At 33.6% G+C, this 22,184-nt stretch overlaps 1 protein-coding gene across 1 annotated transcript in view; it reads left to right on the top strand.

The window, feature by feature from the left end:
- LOC149775307 (uncharacterized) overlaps nt 1-18,906 on the top strand; it is a 100,656-nt gene extending 81,750 nt beyond the window's left edge. The window contains exon 15 of the mRNA XM_089944358.1: nt 8,434-18,906. Within this exon, the coding sequence (XP_089800484.1) occupies nt 8,434-8,583 (150 nt within the window). The 3' untranslated portion in view covers nt 8,584-18,906. The remainder of the gene's footprint in view (nt 1-8,433) is intronic.
- Nucleotides 18,907-22,184: the final 3,278 nt, after the last annotated feature.

The raw sequence follows: 22,184 nt of genomic DNA, 5'->3' as shown, positions 1-22,184 counted from the left end.
CATCAAATTATATCTAATTGGTCCTAAATGTAAATGGTGACAATCTGAAATCCAATATTGTCAATATGATAGGCAGGTCCAATCAACATGGGTTTTACTAAAAGTCTTCTGATGATATGTTGTTGATCCTATATAAAAATGGTGCCAATCTCTTGTCCAACATGGCCACCATGGCAGCAGTTGTGAAATTATTTTTGTTACCATTCTTTATGAGTGGAAAGTCATACTGACATGGGATATTCATCAGATGACTACTTATGGTGCCTTGTTTGGTCCCAAATGAAACTGATGCTGATCATCTGACATCCAATATAGCCATCATGAAAATCTTATCGCAAATCCACTTGAATTTTTTGGGTTGGTAGCATTATTGAATGAGTTAGAGCTTCAAAATTTGTTGCACCTTAGTCTTATTTTCAACATTTAGGAGGGCCTGGGTGGCCAAGTGTTCCAATGTACTCGTTTTTACAGATTACTCACATGTCACCTCCCAGTGGTTCAGTGGGTCATTGGTTCTTCCTCCGCCAAATATACTAGCAGTCATGTATAGTATATCATGTGCTGAAACAAATGGAATTTAAACTCAGCAAAACCAAACCGGGGCCCCAAGTGGCAGAGTGGTCTAAAGCTTTCACCATTACAGATCACTCTGCGTTGGTTTGAGTCTCAGTATGGCCAATGTGGGTATGCAAGAAAGCTTGCCAGTAGCTTCTCGTGGGTCGTGGTTCTTTCTGGGGTTTTCTTGGGTTCTTCCTCCACCATTAATATTGGCCACCATGTATGGCCTATCTTGTGCTGAAAATAGCATTAAACCCTACAACAACAAACACAAAAACAGCAAAACCAAAGCAGATGTTTCCAGAATTCTCTTATTCATATTCTTGAGAAAGTTGGGCAACATATATTTGGAGGATAAATTGCAGGCAAATATTTTATTGGAATATTGGTTAGAAACTAAAACTAAATTATGCTTTGTGAGAAAATTTGATGATTGTTAATGGTGTATTATAAGTATTCTTGGTGCAGGGCAAGCTTACAGCAGTTGTAATTTTTAGCTCTACTAGTTACAGACCTGAACAGTGTACAGCATGGCCTGTTGTCTGTCTATTAGTACAAATATAATCTTATCAATACACCATCAAAACTACTTAGAGACACCTTGAAATAAGTTATTTAGAAATTATTGATTACAAATTCAATTACTGTCAGAAACGAAATATAAGGGAAAAATATATTTTTAATGACACAGACCTGGAACTTCAAACGGTCCAATTTATTTCAAATCAGATGAAGTGTGCTTAAGTTTGGTCCAGAATGAAATCAAAAGGTTGAATCTGTGGTTAGTAACAACAGATTTGACCTTGAAGTTTCTCCCCCTCCCCTCATGCACAAAGAAAATACAGTGTAGTTATCTTGCTTGGGAATAGGAGAATACATGTACAGAGATTTGTACCAAAAAAATTATGTAGTGCTGAAAGTCTTGCCTGGAAATAAGATCGATGGCCAATCTGTACTTTATTGATCGTCACTTTGATATTAGATTACTGACCTCCCCCAGCCCAAATCAAGAGTTATTCTCTGGGCCTATAGGAAGAAATGCTTTATCTTTAATTGAATTATATTACCTAAAGCTGAAGTTGTTATCCAGAAATGAAGTGCATAAGCAAAATCTATTTTTAGCAACCATGACTTTGATCATAAAGCTTCTGCAGATCCCAAAATAAGTAGGTTTTTTCATTGGGTTAAGGGTAACACATGTGCCAAGTTGCACTGAATTCAATTTACAAGAACTTAAGAAATGAAATGCAAGGGCAAAATCTCTTCTCTTTTCTTTAGCAACAGTGTCTTTTACCTTAAAGTTGCTGTCTTCAAAATCTATAGGATTCATTATTTGACCTAGGTCGATACGGTGTACTACGAAGTTGGATTGTAATCAGTTTACTAGAACTTAAAATGAATAGCTTTCTTCCTTATGCAAACGAAACATATTAATAACCAAAAGCTATCATCCAGAAATGAAATGCTAAGACAAAATGTATTTTTAGCAACAGTGACCTTACACATAGAGCTTTTGACCCAAATATTTATGAGGTTTTTCCTTGGGCAAAGAAGAAAAATGTACCATAGAGTGTTTGAAATTTGTATAGAAGAAGTTAACTTATCACCTGGAATCTAAATTGATTGGATGCTTGCTGATCTATAAACATGATCTCCTGTCCATTCAGATGGGTAAGAGTAAACTGTAATACCCCACAACTTGTTTTCACTTAACATAAAGAGGTGGGTATATCCACTGGGTATACTGCCTATATTCCTTGTTTTGGGCAAAATATTACTTAGCACTTCATTTAAAAATTTGGAAATAATATAATAATAATCTTTATATAGAAATGTTTTGTACAAATAAAGACCATGGAATACATTTGTGAATTATTACATGCAGAACCACATGTTTCCAGATTTTGAGACAGTAAGTATGCCAGCCATAAAGGAATGTGTCAGAAGCTGATGTGCTCATTTAGCCAACAGATGCTCTAAAACATATTGTAATCTTGTTTGGTAAATTTTAAAGATGCTTTATGATGATGATGATGATAATAATGATGATGATAAATATTATCACAAAAGAACTTATCTAGGCTTTGATTTTAAAATAATTTAAAAGAGCATTCACTGGAAGAAGTTGTCACCTTCTGACACAGATTCCAGACTGTGTGAATACAGTTTATGGACATGTCTTATTTTATGTGGCACAGATCACACAAATTGTATTCAGATGTACTGGTTATTTGGAAAATTTTTACAGAATCACAAAGAACTGTTGAAACGTGTGATGTGAGTGGATTTATTGATTTATTGGTTTTTGATCTTATTTTAATCATGCTGCCCTTTTCCCACTTCTTTCATCTTTAAGGGTTTTGTGTCTTGCAGTAATGGAATTAAAGGTTTATCTCCTGTCATGTAAATTTTATATTCCCTTTTTTCATCTCAAAATGCTGTTCTGCTCACTTGTACATGATTACATACCACTGGCCTCAAAAGCTGTTTCACAACTTTGATTTGGTGGAAGAGACTCTTTTTAGGTCAACTCTACTAATTCGTGATAAGCTGCCACACTATTCTATGCAGGAAATAATTTGAAGTTGATCCTGTAGAACCTGTTCTATGAAGAGGGGGCTAATTTCATAATTATACATTCTGGTTAACTTTTTTCATATAGATGAAGATGCTTTCATACTTTATAAATACTGTTTTACTTGGAATCCTGAATCTTGGAGAAGGGATGCAAATTGGTTAGTAGTATACCCACAATATAAATATAGGTCACTGCGACCTATATTTCACACTTACTTGGATTTCATTTGAATTTAAACTTTATTTATTGAGCTCTGTTTATGGTAGAATCATTAAGCTAGATGATCGTACGCATAACTGTTAGAAAAGTTCACTGTGACCTATCAAATTTGGGTTATGTTTTTGCAATTAGCTCCATATATATGTACTTTTATACCTATATGCATGAAACTTGGGTGGGGATACATCTATATGAATACTACAGTCTTATCACAAATTAGGTCATTGACCTATATTGCATGGTTTACTGAATTTGGTTAAAGTTTGTGTTTGAAGTTTATTTCTCATGTTTTGTATGTGGTTAAATCATCAGACTAGATTAGACGACTGTATGTATCTCTGTTTAGAATCACTGCTACAGAAGAAAGTCACTATGACCTGCATTTGATATGTCACTTTATGAGGTTATGTTTTTGTTATATATATATATATATATATATATATATATATATATATATATATATATATATATATATATATATATACTGACATAGATTCATGAAACTTGGTTAGAAGTTTCATCATGATCAGTACTACATATAAAATACATATGTTGGTCACTGTGACCAATATTTCATGCTTTACTGACACTTGGGTTCATCCACAAGCAGTTTTCAACACCAGAATCATCAAACTAGCTCATTGTATTCTTCTCAGTTAGAACCATGCCATTACAACAAAAGAAGATCAATGTGACCTACATTTCACATTTTACAGGTTTATGTTGAGATTTTGAATTTAGGTTGTGAACATATTGGTTTCTATCTACTGTTTAGACTGTTATGCTTGGAATCATGAAACCTGGTGAGATGGTGCATCTAGATTACTACACCACCAGCTTATAAGTAGATCACTGTGATCCATATTTTTGACTGGTTTAGTTTGATGTTGTTACTTTTCATGATTTAATTGTTATTCTAAATAATAGTATACATCTCTTAATACTATGCCCCTATCAGAATAGGTCAGTACAACCTATATTTCCCATTTTACTGGCTTAGATTATCTTTTTTTCTTTTGGCTCATTACTTCATCTAGGTTTTTGGGATGCTATATACATGCTATTACTATTAACAAATTAATGAAACTTGGAGATACATTTTGATGAGCACTACAGCCTTATTTCAATAGTAGATCATTTTGACCCATATTTTGTGCTTCACTGATAGGTTGCATTTTGTATTTCATCATTTCTCAAGCACTGTTAATGCAAGAATTGTGAAATTGATGATACGCACCTCTGTCACTATCACACCCTTCCAACAAAAGAGGTTTATTGTGACCTTATTTCATCTATTATTGGCATTGGTTAAGGTTTTGCATTTGGTTCATTAACATGTACTTTTTAGTCATTACATTGTCTCTCTGGGTACTTACAGCAAGGTGCCCAAATTATCTTCATATAATTATGTAGTTGAGTGTTGTCTAATTTCTGTCAAATAAGACCCCACTAATCCACATGTGTTAGCTACTCATTATCTGATCACGGTCTATACAACCAGACACTCAAGGTGAACCCTTAAAGAAACAAGAGTCATGAGTGTTTATCTTTTATCAGCACATCAATGTATGGTAGTGGTATCATTCATATCTGACTTGAAAGACTGGTCTAGTATTATACTTTCTCGTTGATCTCTTGAAGAAATTGATACACACTGTAGAGAATGTGACAGTTGTTTTTATTTTTTAATTTTAGCTTAAAGAATATGGCAAGAATAAAGAATTAAACCAATATCAATTTTTGTTGCATTTAGACACATGATTAATTAATTAGATTAATAACAACATGAAATGTAATAGTGTTAGCTCAGATGAGCATAAAATATAAATTTTTGGTGAGGGCTGCCCAACTTAGTGGAAATCTGATGGACAACACGATGCCATCCAGAAAGGAAATTAATCAGGTATCTGTTATTTGCTGTTCTTGAACAGATTAAATAAGTTAATGTGTTAACACATGTGACACTTTCCATTAGCAGGACTGGGTTACAAGTATTGTGTGCAGTTATGACAAATGTCATTGAATAATTGTGATTATAGTTATCTTAAAAACAAGTGTAGTCATTTACTTGGCAACGGGAAAAACCTCATGGGCAACCAGATTGGCACAACTGGTTGACCAGGGTCAGCCATGGATTTTCAAAATTGTTCCGTCCCAGAACATTCTTGCCTTCTCAAAAGTCTCTTCCGGGCCAGTGCAGATGGAAGTAGGAATGAATATTTACTCAGTGGTAACTTTCCACATTAATCACTATACATGTACATTGTATATTGTGCTGTGTTACCCTCAACAAATTAACTGTGTGTGATAGGAATTATATAAGTTTATTGTAAGCTGCATTCTTTTTGTGGGAGGCCTTTCCTTTTTGTTCCTAATCAAGGTAATTATTTATGCCTGAACTATATTAATACTGCTGGGTATCACTTCAGGGTTACTCAAAGTCTGTGACCTTCACATATTACAAACCATCTTTTAGAGATGGACAATTATAATAGCTTCTCAAGTAGTTTTTAAGAACAGCGATTTTAAAAATTAATTGAAAATAAAAATTAATCACATTTTTATGAACTAATTATAGTACCTCTGCTTTGATAACTTAAAAAAAATTGTTATTTTTTCTTTTATTTCTTTTATGCCTGTCACAGTAGGTAGGGACATACATTTAGGAAGGTGGTTTTATGTTCTGTCATCATAATTCTGGCTTTGTAGTGAAGCAAAAAAGTTTACATTTTTAAAGCGTAAAAGATTACAAGTTCATATATAAAGATAAAAGATTTGAAAATTATTAAGTTTCAGAAGAGGCCACAATCACTTTAATAAAAAAAATGTCTACATTATAAATATTTATGATGACTACTGGGGACTAGTAAGATCTATATCGAGGTTAGCTATGTAATTATAGATTACACTATGTTAGATGTTGGCTATGATTGCAGAGTACTTCCATCTTCATTTTTCTATGCATATTAGTGTTTTGTTCATTATATTGTGATCTTCTAACAATTTGCTATTCAGAAAGTTTGTGATATGGTTCTGTTTCTTAGACCTATGGACAGTTTGAGTTTATATTTGCCTGTAAAAACCCTGCTGCAAGTAAACAATTATATCTCATTAGAAGCATCAATAGCATTAGTCAGGGTCTAACAGGTTTTTTTTTTGTCAGTTATTTATAGGTACATTTTTGTAATTGAAGAGTGATGGATCATTCTGAGTGCAGATCTAACCAATCAAAAATTCATTGATTTACTGTAACATTTTATTCAGCACATTGTGCTTTGAAATTAATTGGTAATTTGATGATTAAATATCACAATATTTTGTATTTAATAAAAAACAAAAGACAATAAAATGTATGACTATGCTCAGATTTCTCATGGTAGATTTATTTTGAAGTTTTGTTTATCTGGGAGAATCATCTGGATCACACACTTAGAAGCTCCAGTTCAAGTATTAAGCGCATAGGCATAAGTAGGCTTGGTTGTGAATAAGTCTGCATGTGCCTACTTAATTTATCTTAGACGTTATGATCCCCCCCAAAAAAAACCCAGGCTCATGCAAATAATTTATTGAAATGCACACTTTTTCTTGTGGCATTTTGATCTTTAATTTAACAGGAATAGTTTTAATTTTTTTTCTGTGATAAATCATGTAATAGTACTTAAGTAACAAGTAATGCATTAATTGCTATACTTGTGTCAATTAAATGAGCAAGAAAGTAGTCAATTAATGCAACAGTGTAATAATGGCAGAAGTAAAAGCCATTAAGTCCTTGAAAAAAATTACAACTATATCATGTTAAACAATTATATGTTGAAGAAATGGCTGAGTTTATTCATTCACCATCATTTGGGAAAGATAATGTGTCCATCATATGAGAGAGAGGATAAACTTAATTTTAAACGGTAAAAAGAATTTTACCATTCTTTCATGGATATTTGGCTTTATGTAATTAATCTTTAGAGAGAGTAACAGTTGATGTTGCTTTTGTAATACGTGATAGATTCTCCAAGCCAAGAAGCTTTTCCATGTTTCGGGCTTGGCCAGCATGTGTATGGAAGAAAGCTTGCCGGTAGCTTCCTGTGGGACAATTGTTCTTCCTGGGGTCTTCTTCCAGCAAATATATTGGCTGCCCTGTGTAGGCTATCATATGCTAAAAAAAATGGTATTAAACCCATACGAACACCATTTTCCATGATTGGCAAGCAAATGTTGGTTGACATTTTCATTATTTGTACTGTTTATACTTGCATATATGTCAAGTCCAACAACAAACAACATAGAACCTGATTTGTTGTTGCATATTGTGCTGGCAGAGCAGGGTTTGTGTTTGTTCTACTGATTACTTCTAATAAACTGCATAGACCCAGATCTACTGACTCGTGCAGTAGCAGAACTGGGTCTGTGCATTTGCAGTGAAATTGAATTGTGAGTAAATACAGCAGTAATGTACCTTATATACTTGCTTATAAGTTGAGACCAACTGCAAACTGAACAGACCCAGATCTGCCATCACATAATATTCTGGATCTGTGCAGTTTGTTAGGAGAAGTCAGTAGAACAAAAAACAAAGACTCAGATCTGCAGGCGTATTCTGCTATGGCAGATCAGGATCTTTGTTGTTTGCAGTTTGCCTCAACTTTACACTGTCACTTAGAAGACATAGTCATAAGTAATTGCCGTTTTGAATATTAACACATGTGCCTATTATCTGGACTTTGTGTGGAATGTTGATACAGTATTCAGAATAAACTCATATGGTGGTTTGGCGAGGAGTTACGTAAACAGCACTTTCAGTAATGTTCCAGGATGTTCCATTAATTGGCTATGAGAAAAAAAGAGTACTAATCTTCAAGTATTTGTTGATTAAAGATTTAGATCACTGCTTTTCTTATACAAAAAGGCAATTCTTGCTATTATCTTTTCCAATCTGTTCTTTTGGTACATCTATTCAGAATATTAATTAATTATTACTTGGTCTTTTTTTGCTTTCAAGTAAATCGTTAGTACCACAATCTGAATTAGATTTAAAAAATTGGAAACCAAATTTAAATTCAGTCTTTGTGTTTACTTTATTCTAGGATAGCAGAAGCTCAGCAAGACTTGGCCCCACAAGTGCTAAACCACCTCTACCCCGGGGTCGCAATAGTACTGGATCAAGTCGCTTCAAGAATCCCTCCCCACCCCGACGTACCTCAAGACCAACCACTGGAAGAACTGGTGACTCCTAAATTTGATGAGGATGACACAGAAGAATAGCAAATAATCCATTTTGACCAGTTCAGATATCTGCTAATTTTAAGTGCATTATTCCAAGGTTCACATCACACACTCAACTACAAATAAAATAGAATCAGATCTGCCATCACATAATGTGCCAACTGGTAGTGGTCTGTGATATCCTCTTGTAGTCACTGGTGAACCAAAATGCACCGAAGTGGGTCTGCTGTCACATGATGTGCCAGGTGTTCGTATTCACTTGAAGTCACCATTAGACCAAACTGCATATACCCTGAGCTGCCGTCACATAATTTTACAGCTGATCAGGGTCAATGATGTTCACTTGAGGTCACTGATAGATGAAACTTCATATACCCTAATATGCTATCACATAATGTTGCAGCTGTATTTCGTAGTTTTTGTGAAACAATCGTAACCTGCAAGTGCCTTTCTATGAGATTCTCTCAAAATATATTGATGAGATTCTCTGAAAGACCAAAACTTTACTTTTGCTCTTCCCAACCAGGTAGCACAAAAAATAGATCCTGCTGCTAATAAAAAAATGGTTCTCCTTTTCTGTATGCATTTAATATTGCGAAGAAACAATTCCATCATTAAGATGTTCTTTGGTGAACTTACTTTTTCCAAAAGGAAACAAAACATGCCAGCAATAAAATAACATGTAATGTACAATTGGTAACATGGTCTAAATTTATATTGATCAGGGATATTTGTATTCCTTACTTTCTTTGTATTTCTTGAAAGATTCTGCATTTTAGTATATTTATTTTTAAATGGTAAACTACAACAGTCTTTGCTTTATTTCAAATACTTTTAAAAATAAATGTTTAATGCTGGAAATGATAACTTTTCCCCTATAGAACATAAGTGTCAAAGTCTAAGAAAATAAACATCTTTCACCACAAAATATACTTTCCTAATCTTTTATCAGTAAACACAAAAATATACTTTCCTAATCTTTTATCAGTAAAAACAAAAAATATACTTTCCTAATCTTTTATCAGTAAACACAAAAATATACTTTCCTAATCTTTTATCAGTAAACACAAAAATATACTTTCCTAATCTTTTATCAGTAAAAACAAAAAATATACTTTCCTAATCTTTTATCAGTAAACACAAAAAATATACTTTCCTAATCTTTTATCAGTAAACACAAAAAAATATACTTTCCTCATCTTTTATAAGTAAACACAAAAAATATACTTTCCTAATCTTTTATAAGTAAACACAAAAATATACTTTCCTAATCTTTTATAAGTAAACACAAAAAATGTACTTTCCTAATCTTTTATAAGTAAACACAAAAAATATACTTTCCTAATCTTTTATAAGTAAACATCATCACATAAAATGTCTGTCATTTGCACTTTTGTGAGCAAAAATAACAAAACATTTAAAAAGTTTTACAGTTATATAGAGATTGAAACATACTGCTGATCTTCTTAGTTATTCAAAGTGGCCTAACAAGGCTATACATACAGATTGCTTTGAATTGGTCAATATCTTATTTTTCTCTCGGAGCCACTTGGAAATACAGCATATTCAAAATAAACATTATCTTGACAACAGTGAAATACATACTGACCCATGCAGAAACCTTGTCAGTACTGATAAACTAATCTGCCCTGTCAGAGATCATAGTCCCATTTGACACTTTTATTGACTGCACTGACCCATTGACTGGCATTACTGCAGGACTCTCAGAAATCAAATGTTTTCTGTTGGAGAGGGAAGGGGCAATGGTAGCCTGTTAAAGTGACAGACCACATAACCAGAATGGATGGGATGAGGCTGTGAAAGGAATATTAACACAAATATTTTAAGTGCAGAGACTTGTACTTAAACAATACCTGATTTAGATTATTGCTTTGGTCAGTTACAGACCATGTTGTTTTTCAAAATGCCTTCATAATCAAGCTTTTGCATCTACTTTTTAGCATTGTCTAGAGATATGTCGAACAAACAAAAAAAGGTTGAAAACGTTAGTGACAATAAGCCTCTTAACAAATTTGAACAGTCAGCACAAAAGTTTAAAAAACGTAATATTCATATTTTGGTTGTACTTAGGAAAGAACAGGAAAGGCAACATTTAAATTTTTGGACATCATGAGTTGAGTATTGCTTATGGTGGGAGATATTAATACTGCTGCCACATGAAATTAAAAACAAAAAGACAAAGACTGTATCAGGTTGAGAGATGACGTCCATGGGATTTGGAATGGCAGTTTCTGAAACTGAACTGGAGGTCACTAAACTCCAAGACTTTACAGACCTTTTAGTTAATCATAATGTTTGAGATGGCAGATCTGCAATTACTTTCCAGGTTAAATAAGTTAAAATATTTTCTCAGATGCATTTGAGTATTGAAAGATAATAGTTTGGTCCCTCTTGAATACTGTATAATAAACATTATACTGTTATCAGGTTGGATAAGTTTTCAGCCTGTACATTTTATGTATGTACAACCTAATCCTTTTATATGTGTTAATGTTATTGAATACATGATTTCAATATTTATTTATTTATTAAGATACTAAGTATGCATTTCTTTTCATATTTTTCATTGTCAATTCATGTCAGGCAGAGTTCCCTTTTGTTTTGGCATCATTAAGTTCAAATTATTGTGTAGAAAGTGTGTCTCTATATGTTAAGTCCGAAGCACGTGGAAGAGGTCTTTCAAACCAAAAACCTGTTTATTCAACGGAAGAAAATGCTGCTTCTGCAGTCAGTAATTTTTACAGAATTTTCATCAGAATTCTGTTTAGTCCTATAATGTTGATTAAACTGACTGATTTAGAGCAAGAATTTTTATTTGTTTAATTAAAGGGTATGCTTAATCATAGTATTGCAATATTGTGTAAACACATCTTGGACTAATGTGTCAGTACACCTTGGAATATTGTGTAAACACATCTTGGAATAATGTGTCAGTACACCTTGGAATATTGTGTAAACACATCTTGGAATAATGTGTCAGTACACCTTGGAATATTGTGTAAACACATCTTGGAATAATGTGTCAGTACACCTTGGAATATTGTTTAAATATATCTTGGAATAATGTGTCAGTACACCTTGGAATATTGTGTAAACACATCTTGGAATAATGTGTCAGTACACCTTGGAATATTGTGTAAACACATCTTGGAATAATGTGTCAGTACACCTTGGAATATTGTGTAAACACATCTTGGAATAATGTTTCAGTACACCTTGGAATATTGTGTAAATACATCTTGTAATAATGTGTCAGTACACCTTGGAATATTGTGTAAACACATCTTGGAATAATGTGTCAGTATACCTTGGAATATTGTGTAAACACATCTTGGAATAATGTATCAGTACATCTTGGAATATTGTGTAAACACATCTTGGAATAATGTGTCAGTACACCTTGGAATATTGTGTAACCAAACCCCTTTCTTTCTTTATTCATAAATCAGATGTGTTTACTTATTTTACAGTTCATTTAGGTCTATCCAACAAAGTCAGTTGCATAAACATTTGTCACTTTAACCTTTTCCAATAAACAGATTCTATCCCAAGATGTTGTAATGTTGATTAATAAACACATGTAGACAGATGGAAAGACTGTAATTGTAACTAATAAGTGTAACAATGCCATATGGTTAACAAATGCCCTTCAATAATCATTCTTGTAGGTTAAAATTTTGTCATTTAGCAGACAAATATTTTATAAAAAATGAAATAAGACCAGGTATTTTAATTCTGGCAATATCTGACAAGAACACAAGGGGGGTAATCAAAGGGATTATGTTCATAGAAAGTTTTTTGTGTGTATTAAGTCACAATTGACATACCTCACAGAGTCACAAGTAGTAGCAGCAAATTTTATTTAATTAGGAAAATACTGGTAGTTGTACATTTATGTACGTGATATAACATTGTTTTAGTTTTCTGTTTCGTTCATGGCTAGATATAGCTGAAGAATATTTGTATGTATTCTAGCTTCTGACATGAAAAATGTTCAGTTAGTGTAAAGTTTATTGGACTTGTAAGCTTTATGTGTTGCAATATGATGTATAGAGAATACAAGTATTTTTTTTAAAACTACCTAAATTCCAGAAATTATATATTTTTGGCCAACAAAAGAAAAATTACAGGGATGATGTTTAAATGTTAAAAATAGAGTATGCCTTTTAGGGAAAAAAAAACACTATTTGTAAGTTTTGTTTATTCACGTTTTTGGGTGATGTGCAGAAGGGAGTATTTTCTGTTTCCCTTGCATATTAAAACTGACAGCATTTAGCTCAGATCTCATTAAAAGACACCTGGTCATTCCATTGCTTTGCCTTTTTACATGTGACCATTACCTTTAAATATCAATATAATGGATCCTGAAAGCTCTTCTCCAATATTGTGAAATTTATTTACCTGGTTATCTGTGTCTTTAAAATTAAACCATGTGATAATTATTATATTGATCTGTGATATTTGTTATCTTTATTTACATTAAAATGTATGAGTACAGTGAAACCTGTCTATAAAGGACATTAAAAGAATAGGATGATTTTATTATTTATTGACATATCTTTTTAATAGAGACATTTCAACTCTTACATGTTTTTTGAATTTTTATGTGTAGTTTTACCATTATCTCTTACTGCTCAAGATAATATACCTCTTTCAGGTTAGAAAAGTATCATGGGAGTGTACTCTAAATGGTGCTCAGTGACACTCAGATGCTTGAAATCACCACTTTATCATTTTTAGGGGTACCTTTTCCCATAAATTCTTTGCCAGTTGGAAAATGGCCTATTCCATTGTATAATCAAGATCTTGTAGGCTTAGTGACATCTAGAATAAACTCAGTTAAATTCCCAAACATTTGTGAAAGCAAATTCTGTTGAGTGTTTCTTTTTGTAATCATCATTTTTCATGGTTTTTCAAAATAACATTTTCATTATTGATTGAATCCATGGATCTGACAAAACTATTTATCATGGTAGACAGGTTACATTGGTTCCTGAAATCAATTGCTTGTTACAGTGGCAAAATCCTTGATAATTGGTACCTGACACAGTGTTCCTACAGGTCAGAAAATAGGCAGGGAATTTTCAATTTCAGCAAAATTACAGAAAAATTTGAAAATTATATGAGTCAGTGAAAATTTAAATTTCATTCAAAAGTGTGAAATTTTGTACCACCAGTCAGAGAAACGATAACATGGATGATCACAGGGAAGTATGATGTGTGATGACCATGGCTATACTGGTATATGTTTTCTTTTCCATGATTTCAGATTTGTTTCTTTGTAATCTGTCCAGAGGAACCTATAAATTTATTTAAGGGTAGCAATGCTTTTTCCCCATTCTTTTTTCTTGGCAACTTTGCATTTTATCATGCAAGAAATGCAATTGGTTGCTTTGTTTTATATGCTTAACAATACAAACCATTTGTCGATGTTTGATATAAAACTTCTGTTCAGACAAGCTTTTGGTGATGGAAAAGTCAGGGAATTCAGATTTCAGTCACCATGGAAACCCTGCCACAGATAGATGCAAATATACAATTTAGATACAAAGGCAAGAGAATATTATTTTAAGACTTCAGTCCCTTTTTTTCAGTTATAAAGTCAGTTCAAATATGTGTCCCCTGTCCACATTACAGTGTCCTTAACATAGAGTAGAGCAATATAAGAATTTTAACTGTAGATTTCTGTTGGTGTCTTTATGGCAAGATTTTCTTTATAAAGAAATGTTCATTATTACAGGTTTGTCTGTACTCCAGATTAATTCTGTAGCTAGTCTGTGATCCTATATCATAATGTAACTGATGTATAGAGTATACTACAAATCTAGAATGTCTCATAATCATTCCGTCCAGTTGAATTTTTTAAAGCTGATTTTATTTTTTTGTAGTATAACTATTTAATTTTCTGTAAATAGGATTTATTTCCATAGTCATACTTTGTACAAGTACTCTTTTGAAGAATTAGATGAAATAAATTGACCATATTGATGGTTCTTAGAAGTTACAGAAGACGGAGCAGGTATTGAACAAGGTAGTGAAAAAGTTCGAACACATGCTTGCACATCTTTTTTAACTTTTACTTTATTATAGATACGGCTGCAAATCACAACAGCGTAGCAAAAGTAAATAATAGCAAATCCTTAATTTCAGCCTATTATTAACATAGAACTTGAGCTAATTACTGATCGTAAAGAAAAGTACATTTTTGACAGCTGTGGTATGCTTTATAAACAGATACGATGCATTACCATATTTAGACAGCTGTTACTTATATAAAAAAATTGTACCCTATGTACATACATGTAAGCTGGATCCAACTGCAGATCTACCATCACAGAATGCAACTGTACATCTGGATATATGTAGTTTGTTAGAAATCGGTAGATCCTGATCTGCCGGCATATTATGTTATGGTACAAATGGGTTTTTTTTTTGTTTGCAGTTGGACCCGACTTATAGTTGAGTATATAAAGTATTTATGTGCATGTACATGGCATGTATATGGTAAACTTTATAAATACCTTTGTCCATTCCAATTTTTCTTAGATTGACTATAGTATTTTATGTTTCAACATTTGTTCTGTTTTGCTGTATAAAAATAATTAGAATGTATATATTATACATTCATTCATGTGCTGTACACAAGAAATCCATCCAAAATAGTTTCTGTATGAGAACAGAATGTATTTATTTATATTAAAAAGTTATCATTATAGTTGTCATGGATACTCAAGTGTTTTAATATATCTTGTATTGCATATATATATATATATATATATATATATATATATATATATATATATATATATATATATACACACACTTATAAAGTTCTGTACATTCAGTGTACATTCATGTTATGTATTCTTGAGCTGAAAAATGGCATATATTTTTACTCTAATGTATATATTAAACTCTATCAAACTTTTTTTATGTCAGATTAAATCAAGCACAGTAACACATTAATCAAGGACTATTACAATAAATGCAACAGTGTTTAAAGAAAATTATCAATAGTATATCATTAGGACTTTAGTTATTTTTAAGTATATATTCAATTCAATGTTAGACTGTTTTCCGTTTTGCCAATCAATAATTTCTGGTTTAAGTTGTCATGACATCAGATGATGAGGATACTTTAACTATATATGGTCTTCATCACATCATGTGATAGTTGTGGACATGAAATCCTAAATCATATGCATAAACAAAACAAGAGATTTAACTATGTTGTACCTGTTAAAGTTTATGATTAACAAAAATTGTATAAAATAAGATCCACAGCTGAAATCTTGATGTGCAATGAGACCAAATATTTTGCCAGAGTTTTATTTAGGATTTAGTTTCCTAAGGTTGCAGATAAGAGAAATGTTTACAAAGGGTGTGATAAAGTCATTTTGGTAATGCCGACTGATTGAGTTACTCTTATTAAAAGCTTCGAATGTTTTATGAACAGTTTTTTGCTGATAAGTAACTCTCAAAATGTTACTTTTACATGGGTTTAATTTACATACTTTACAAAAATATAATTATATAATTTGATTAATTTACACAAATATAATTACTCTAGGCTATGGTTCACATTGCTTTCAATATTTTAGTATTCAATTCATGAAGGTAAATTTACCGAGCACTGCTCACACAATCTTATGAGCACAGTTTACCATGCATTGCTCACACAATCTTATGAACACAGGTTATCAAGCACTGCTCACACAATCTTATGAACACAGGTTACCAAGCACTGCTCACACAATCTTATGAACACAGGTTACCAAGCACTGCTCACACAATCTTATGAACACAAGTTACCAAGCACTGCTCATACACCTTTATGTCGATAAGATACCATGCATTGCTCATACACTTGTATGAACAGAAGTTGCAATGATCTGCTCATACACTCTTAGTACCAGAGTTTACCATGATCTGCTCATACACTAATTCCTGGAAATTTGATCTGACAACCTTAGTGTTTGAGAAAATATCTTGCCATTTAAAGATAAAATATGATATTATTTTCCTCATGGTTAAATTCTTGTATGCACATATCCTTATAAAATATTACTATTTATGTTTCAATGAATACTTTATAATGTAGGGCAGCTTTTATTGTTAAAATCTTTCAGTAATAATTTGTTGATCTGACAGAGTTTTTTATCCTGACCCATAATTTCTACAGCATTAATATTTTCCCACATTCCTCTCCTTTTACATGAATTTCCCACTCTGAATTGCATTTATTATGCTTAATAAGTAATTCAAGGAATTTTATTCCTAATAAAGGGGCAAAAATAGAGAAATATTAGTATGTAAAAAGAAATTCTTCTGATTCTTCAAAGAAGAATGTATTGAGTCTCTGAAATTATCAGGGCTATGTTTTTTCCTTTCCCGGGCATAACATCCACTCAGGTTGCAGGATTTTTACAAAAGTGAAAAAGATGGAATTGCCTAAAGAATCTGTTGTTTTGTTTCTTTTAAACCTAAAATACAGCATATATTTGATCACAAGTCAGGTACAACTACAACTTGCACATACTGTACCCAAATCTGCAGTTCTGGGCCTGTGCAGTTTGTTAGTAGTATTCAGTGCAGTAACATATACCCTGATCTTCCAGAGCTTTATGTGATTGCAGATCAGGGTCTGTGTTGTTTGCAGTTGAACTTGACTTACATGTGAGTATATATTGCAGTCATTCTATCTAAGAGAACCATATATTAGGTGGAAAATGCTCAACCCTAATTAATTGTGATTAATTTGGTCATTCTCTTGTAGTACTCTGTTGTTCCCTCTTTTCCAATGTATTGTTGAAATTGTACCAGTTTGGTCCATTTTAAATGTATTCCCATGAGTGTAATGCACATCCAACTGGAAGCAGTCAAGATTCTGGCCTGGAGATCATAAACCATCAGCTTTATTTGGAGTTCTCACTTTCAGTGAATTAAAACTGATGTTTCAAAGTAAACTCCTGTCTGATTCATCAACTTAAATCCTGAAGCTCATGTTTTTTTTGTTTCATTTTATTTCCAGACCAGATCTACCTTTTCATAATATATAATTGATTTTATGTATACAGCATAGAATGTAATCTTCTGACAAATTATTCAGCAGAAAATCTGGGTCTTCACTATTGATAGATGGATACACATTATACAGTAGTCCCTCTCTATAAAGCACTTCAGTATAAGACGGTCTCTGATACAACACAGATAAAGTCATGGACCCCATTGCCATTGTACTGGCTGAATTATATATTACCATATAACGTACCCCTGTATAGCATGATCTTTCCCATATAACTTTCATGGCTCCCCAGAACAGCATTGTAGTGAATGAGCACTGTGCTGTGTATTATTGACTCTAGCTTAAGACAATCTCACCTATATAATGGTACACTTTCATGACTTCCCAGAATGGTATTATAGTGAGGGAAAACTGTATTATTTATAATGTGCCCCATTAGAAGGTAATCTCACCTATATCACAGTGTACTTTCGTGACCTCCTGGAACAGTGTTATAGTGAGGGAGCACTATACTGTGTATGTTGTACCCTGGTATAAGGCAGTCTCACCTATATCACAGTAGACTGTCTTGCTTTCCCAAAATAGCATAATAGTCTGGGAGCACTGTACTAGAATGATGTAACCCAGTACAGGGTGATCTTGCTTATATTATAATACACTTTCATGGCTCCCCAGAGCAGAATTATTGCAAGGAAGCACTGTAGATGAATATTTATAGTAGTTTACCTTATAATTTTGTGAGCTTCACATTTAGACTAAGAAATTTCAAGTACTAAGTAATTTTTCACAATATTTTACAGTGTACAAAAAAGTGGTTTTCTGTTCAACACAAGTTATGGATTTGTATGCCAATATCCAAAGTTGTACTGAATTCTGTAACAGAAGTCTCTTTTTTTGCTTTTAGAATATTACAGTTAAGTGTGAAAATATTTTTGAATTTTTTTACAAATATTATAATCTTTTTTCCCCTTCTAAACAATGCTTTGAGTTCCATAACAAAGTATTTGAAAATATGCTGAAAGTTCATATATGTCCAATATTTGTTTTACTTTCCAAAGAACACCTGGTAACAAATGGTCATGTTATTTTATTGGAAAATTCTGATGCTGAAAATTTTCATTGATGAATTGACCTTCCAGCTATTTTTTGATTGACTTAACTGCATGTATACCTTTTTAATTTTTTTAATTCACATTGAGTTAAGATAGTTGACTCTACATCCATATAATTTTTCATTTTATTTTACCTGCATAGTAGGTTATGATAAATAAAGTCTAAGGGATCCATTTCTATTGGTTGATTTTTGTCATGTCATCAGAACAACAAACAAAAGATAGGTAGTCTATGGAAATGCAGACATGTTGTAATGGATGTGGTCTTTCAATACAAGTAAATACATGTTTAGCACTTGACCTGATTGTATATGGATTACTGCAATATAGTTGTAGTCACAGTAATAGGTTTACATTGTGCTGTAGACAAATTTAGCCAAACATATTGGCACAAATGCATTCATTGTTGGTGGCTTCTTTGAAGCCTTCCTATCTTTATAGCCTTTCTGATGTCCCGAGGCAAATTCCAAATTACGTGACTTCCATAAAGAGTTTTTGAAGTTTAGCTAAGAATGCCAGCAGATGGATGGAAAGTAATACAAGCTGTCAACTGAATCTGACTAAAACTTTTAGCATAGAATCTTAAAAAATGACAAGGATGCAATGGACATAAGTACCAGAAAAAATTCCTGTTCTCCACCATACTAATGCAGGTAGGACAAAAATTCACACTTGAAAACTGTCATGGGTAAAAAGGAATTCAGCAGTGATGTCAGCAAGATTTTGAAACTAAGAGTCAAGAATAAACTCTGGATCAGAAATTGGTTTTTTTTGAAAATGTACATTATCACCAGATGAAAAAAGATTTTTTTTAGTAAATTATGTTTCTCCTATAATATTTACCTGATGACATTAATGTTATAAATATAATCACTACTACCTCCTGAATTCAATCCTCCCAAAGACAATTATGTGTCTTTTCCATCTATTACATGACAAAAGGCAATAACTCTTGACCATTACCCCCCTTGCTACCTACAGATGGCACTAGTTTAAGATGAGTGGAACATATGAAACAGGATACTTGCATTGCAGGGTAGATGGGATGGTATTAAAGCAATGTGATCAGGTAAGTATTCTAGAAGAACATAGTTTGCTTTAAAAATTGGCTTTGCTTGCTCTTTCAAATATGTTCCACGATAACATTAACATTAGGAGAATAGGTAACAGATGGAGAGAATGCTGAGCATCCAAGCTATACCCCAGGTATCTTCTAAGGGTTTAATATTGGCTTCCCCATGCGAAGGTTTACTCACTCTCCTAATTACGAATAGCATAACCAGAGACAACACGGTTCATGTCTGGAAAGAAGAAATAATGAAATCTTTACCACATAAAATTTCCTGGTGAATCCAATAAAAGCTACATAGGGTGCTTGTCCAGAGGTTGTGCTGATGTCATTTGGGTCTTGTTTGCAAGTATATTTTTAATCAGTGCAGTGCTGTCAAAAGCAGTTTGGAAATAACTTTTACTTTGGCATACGTTTTATTTGGTTTGAAAACTTGTACTGGTATTTTAGCTCTCCTGATGGCACCACCCTACACTCCCTTTCTGGCTGTCCCCCAGGGCTGACTGCCCCCCACCCCTCGCATCCCCCTTAGTACACCACTGCTGTTATCTCAGATGTCATGCTGTGTGCATTACCACTTACACCACGATGAGAAGGCTTGAAGTGTTATTTCCTCTTTTCAAGGATTGATTGGGAAAAAAGAGGCATGTGAGCTCCACAAACTGGCTCAGTCCACCTCAGATAAAGTTTCAGCACACGTACCAGGTCTTGTTTGAAAACCTCTTGGGTCATTCTTAATAAAGGAGAGAGGTTGTATGATGACTTTTGATTGCCCACTATTGGCAACCAATTCCACCAAACCAGTTGCATCATAAGGACTGCTGAACCATCTGATAGAAACTGGAAGTAGGCTGGGTCATCAGAGAAGGCATGTAATTCACTGACTCTGCATGCTGAAGCAAATCCTATCATTAAAACCAGCTTTATATGAAAGGGGCTTCAGTAAGGTCCTGGTTCAATGCCCGAATTTGTTTTATCTTCAGCCAGATCAGAGCCCTGGACAGATTCCACTTGGGAAAACAATGTGATTTAGGCCTATGCAAGTCAAAGTTGGACATGAAGTTGTTATGACCAAGATCCTCCCTACCATGATGATGTAATATTGATCAGAGCAAACTTTTTCTCCCTGAACAGACAAAGAAAGAAGTCAGCTACTTGTGGCTTGTGAGACAGAGGTACTCAAAGGGATGACAATTTTGACGTTGCACCAGTCCCTGAAAGCATGCTATTTCCCTTTGTAAGCCTTGAAAGTGGAAGGCCTTTTAGCTTATGCATTTCTTTTCCTTGATTGAGGGCATAATTGTTTCTGTTGCAAGGCTCTATGGACAAGATCAGAGCATGAAAGAGAAGACCATATGGGTCAGAGGATGGTTGAAAAGATTTTATCCTGGCCCCTGAATTCTGTATAATCTTGGAACAGAGATTGTTGAGGGTATGCAAAGTGCTTCTGACCCTCTCAACTGAGTGAAAAAGCATTAACAGACTAAGCCTCTGGATCCAGTACTGGGGAAATGAAGGTGGACAGTTTTTGAGATTCTATCTGGTTGTGACAAGATCAGTCATTGGACACCCCATAGCTAGCAAATCTGATGAAAGACCAGCAAATGGAGGGACCACTCTGTATGGAGAATCTGTTCCCTCCTTGACAGAGAAACAGCCAAGACACTGAATCTGCTGGGAATATGTCTGATATAAATCCTGATGTAGCTTTGTACATACCAGTGATGGAATCTCCAGACCAGAATGAAGAGTTGGGGTGAATTGGTACCACCCTGTTTGGGGAGGTATGTCACCATCACCAAGTTGTCTGATATGATGAGCTCAATCTCACTCTGAATATGGTCACTCCAGAAATGAAAGATTTTGATGAGACTTGTGTCCTCTGGATTTGATTGGTCATTGACAGTATTGATGTTCAGTAACAGATTGGTCAGGTGCTTGCATTTCTACACATGGTCACATCCAGGTGCAGCTGTTTGAGAGGTCTTACTGTCATGAGCCAGCCTTAGTTGCATCACTAGTACTGTCTCTTTGAATTGATCCTGTAATCAAGCAGCATGGAAAAGGTATGTCATTGGCATAGCAAGGTCATCCGCAGAGGGCACATTTAGAGGCAACCCAGGGGGGTAAGATCTGCTGTTGCATAGAATAATCCAAGGAGCAGGAGAAACTCCCTTGTTGTGATCCCATTTAGTGTTGTAAAGGATTCTGCAAGGATAACAATTTTCAGACCACCTGCAGGTGGGGAAGGTGTACCAGGTTGATGTGGGTGAGAAAATCCATATCCATATGGATTGACAAAGATTTCCAGTTGATCAGAAAACCATGTTGATATAAAAGGGAGATGAGATCATTCTTGTATCAAATGGAACTGACTGTATGTTT

Source organism: Sinohyriopsis cumingii, chromosome 19 (assembly GCF_028554795.1).
Source record: "Sinohyriopsis cumingii isolate HCF-2022 chromosome 19, ASM2855479v2, whole genome shotgun sequence".
NCBI lineage: Eukaryota > Metazoa > Mollusca > Bivalvia > Unionida > Unionidae > Sinohyriopsis > Sinohyriopsis cumingii.
This window is presented reverse-complemented; position numbering and strand designations above follow the sequence as displayed.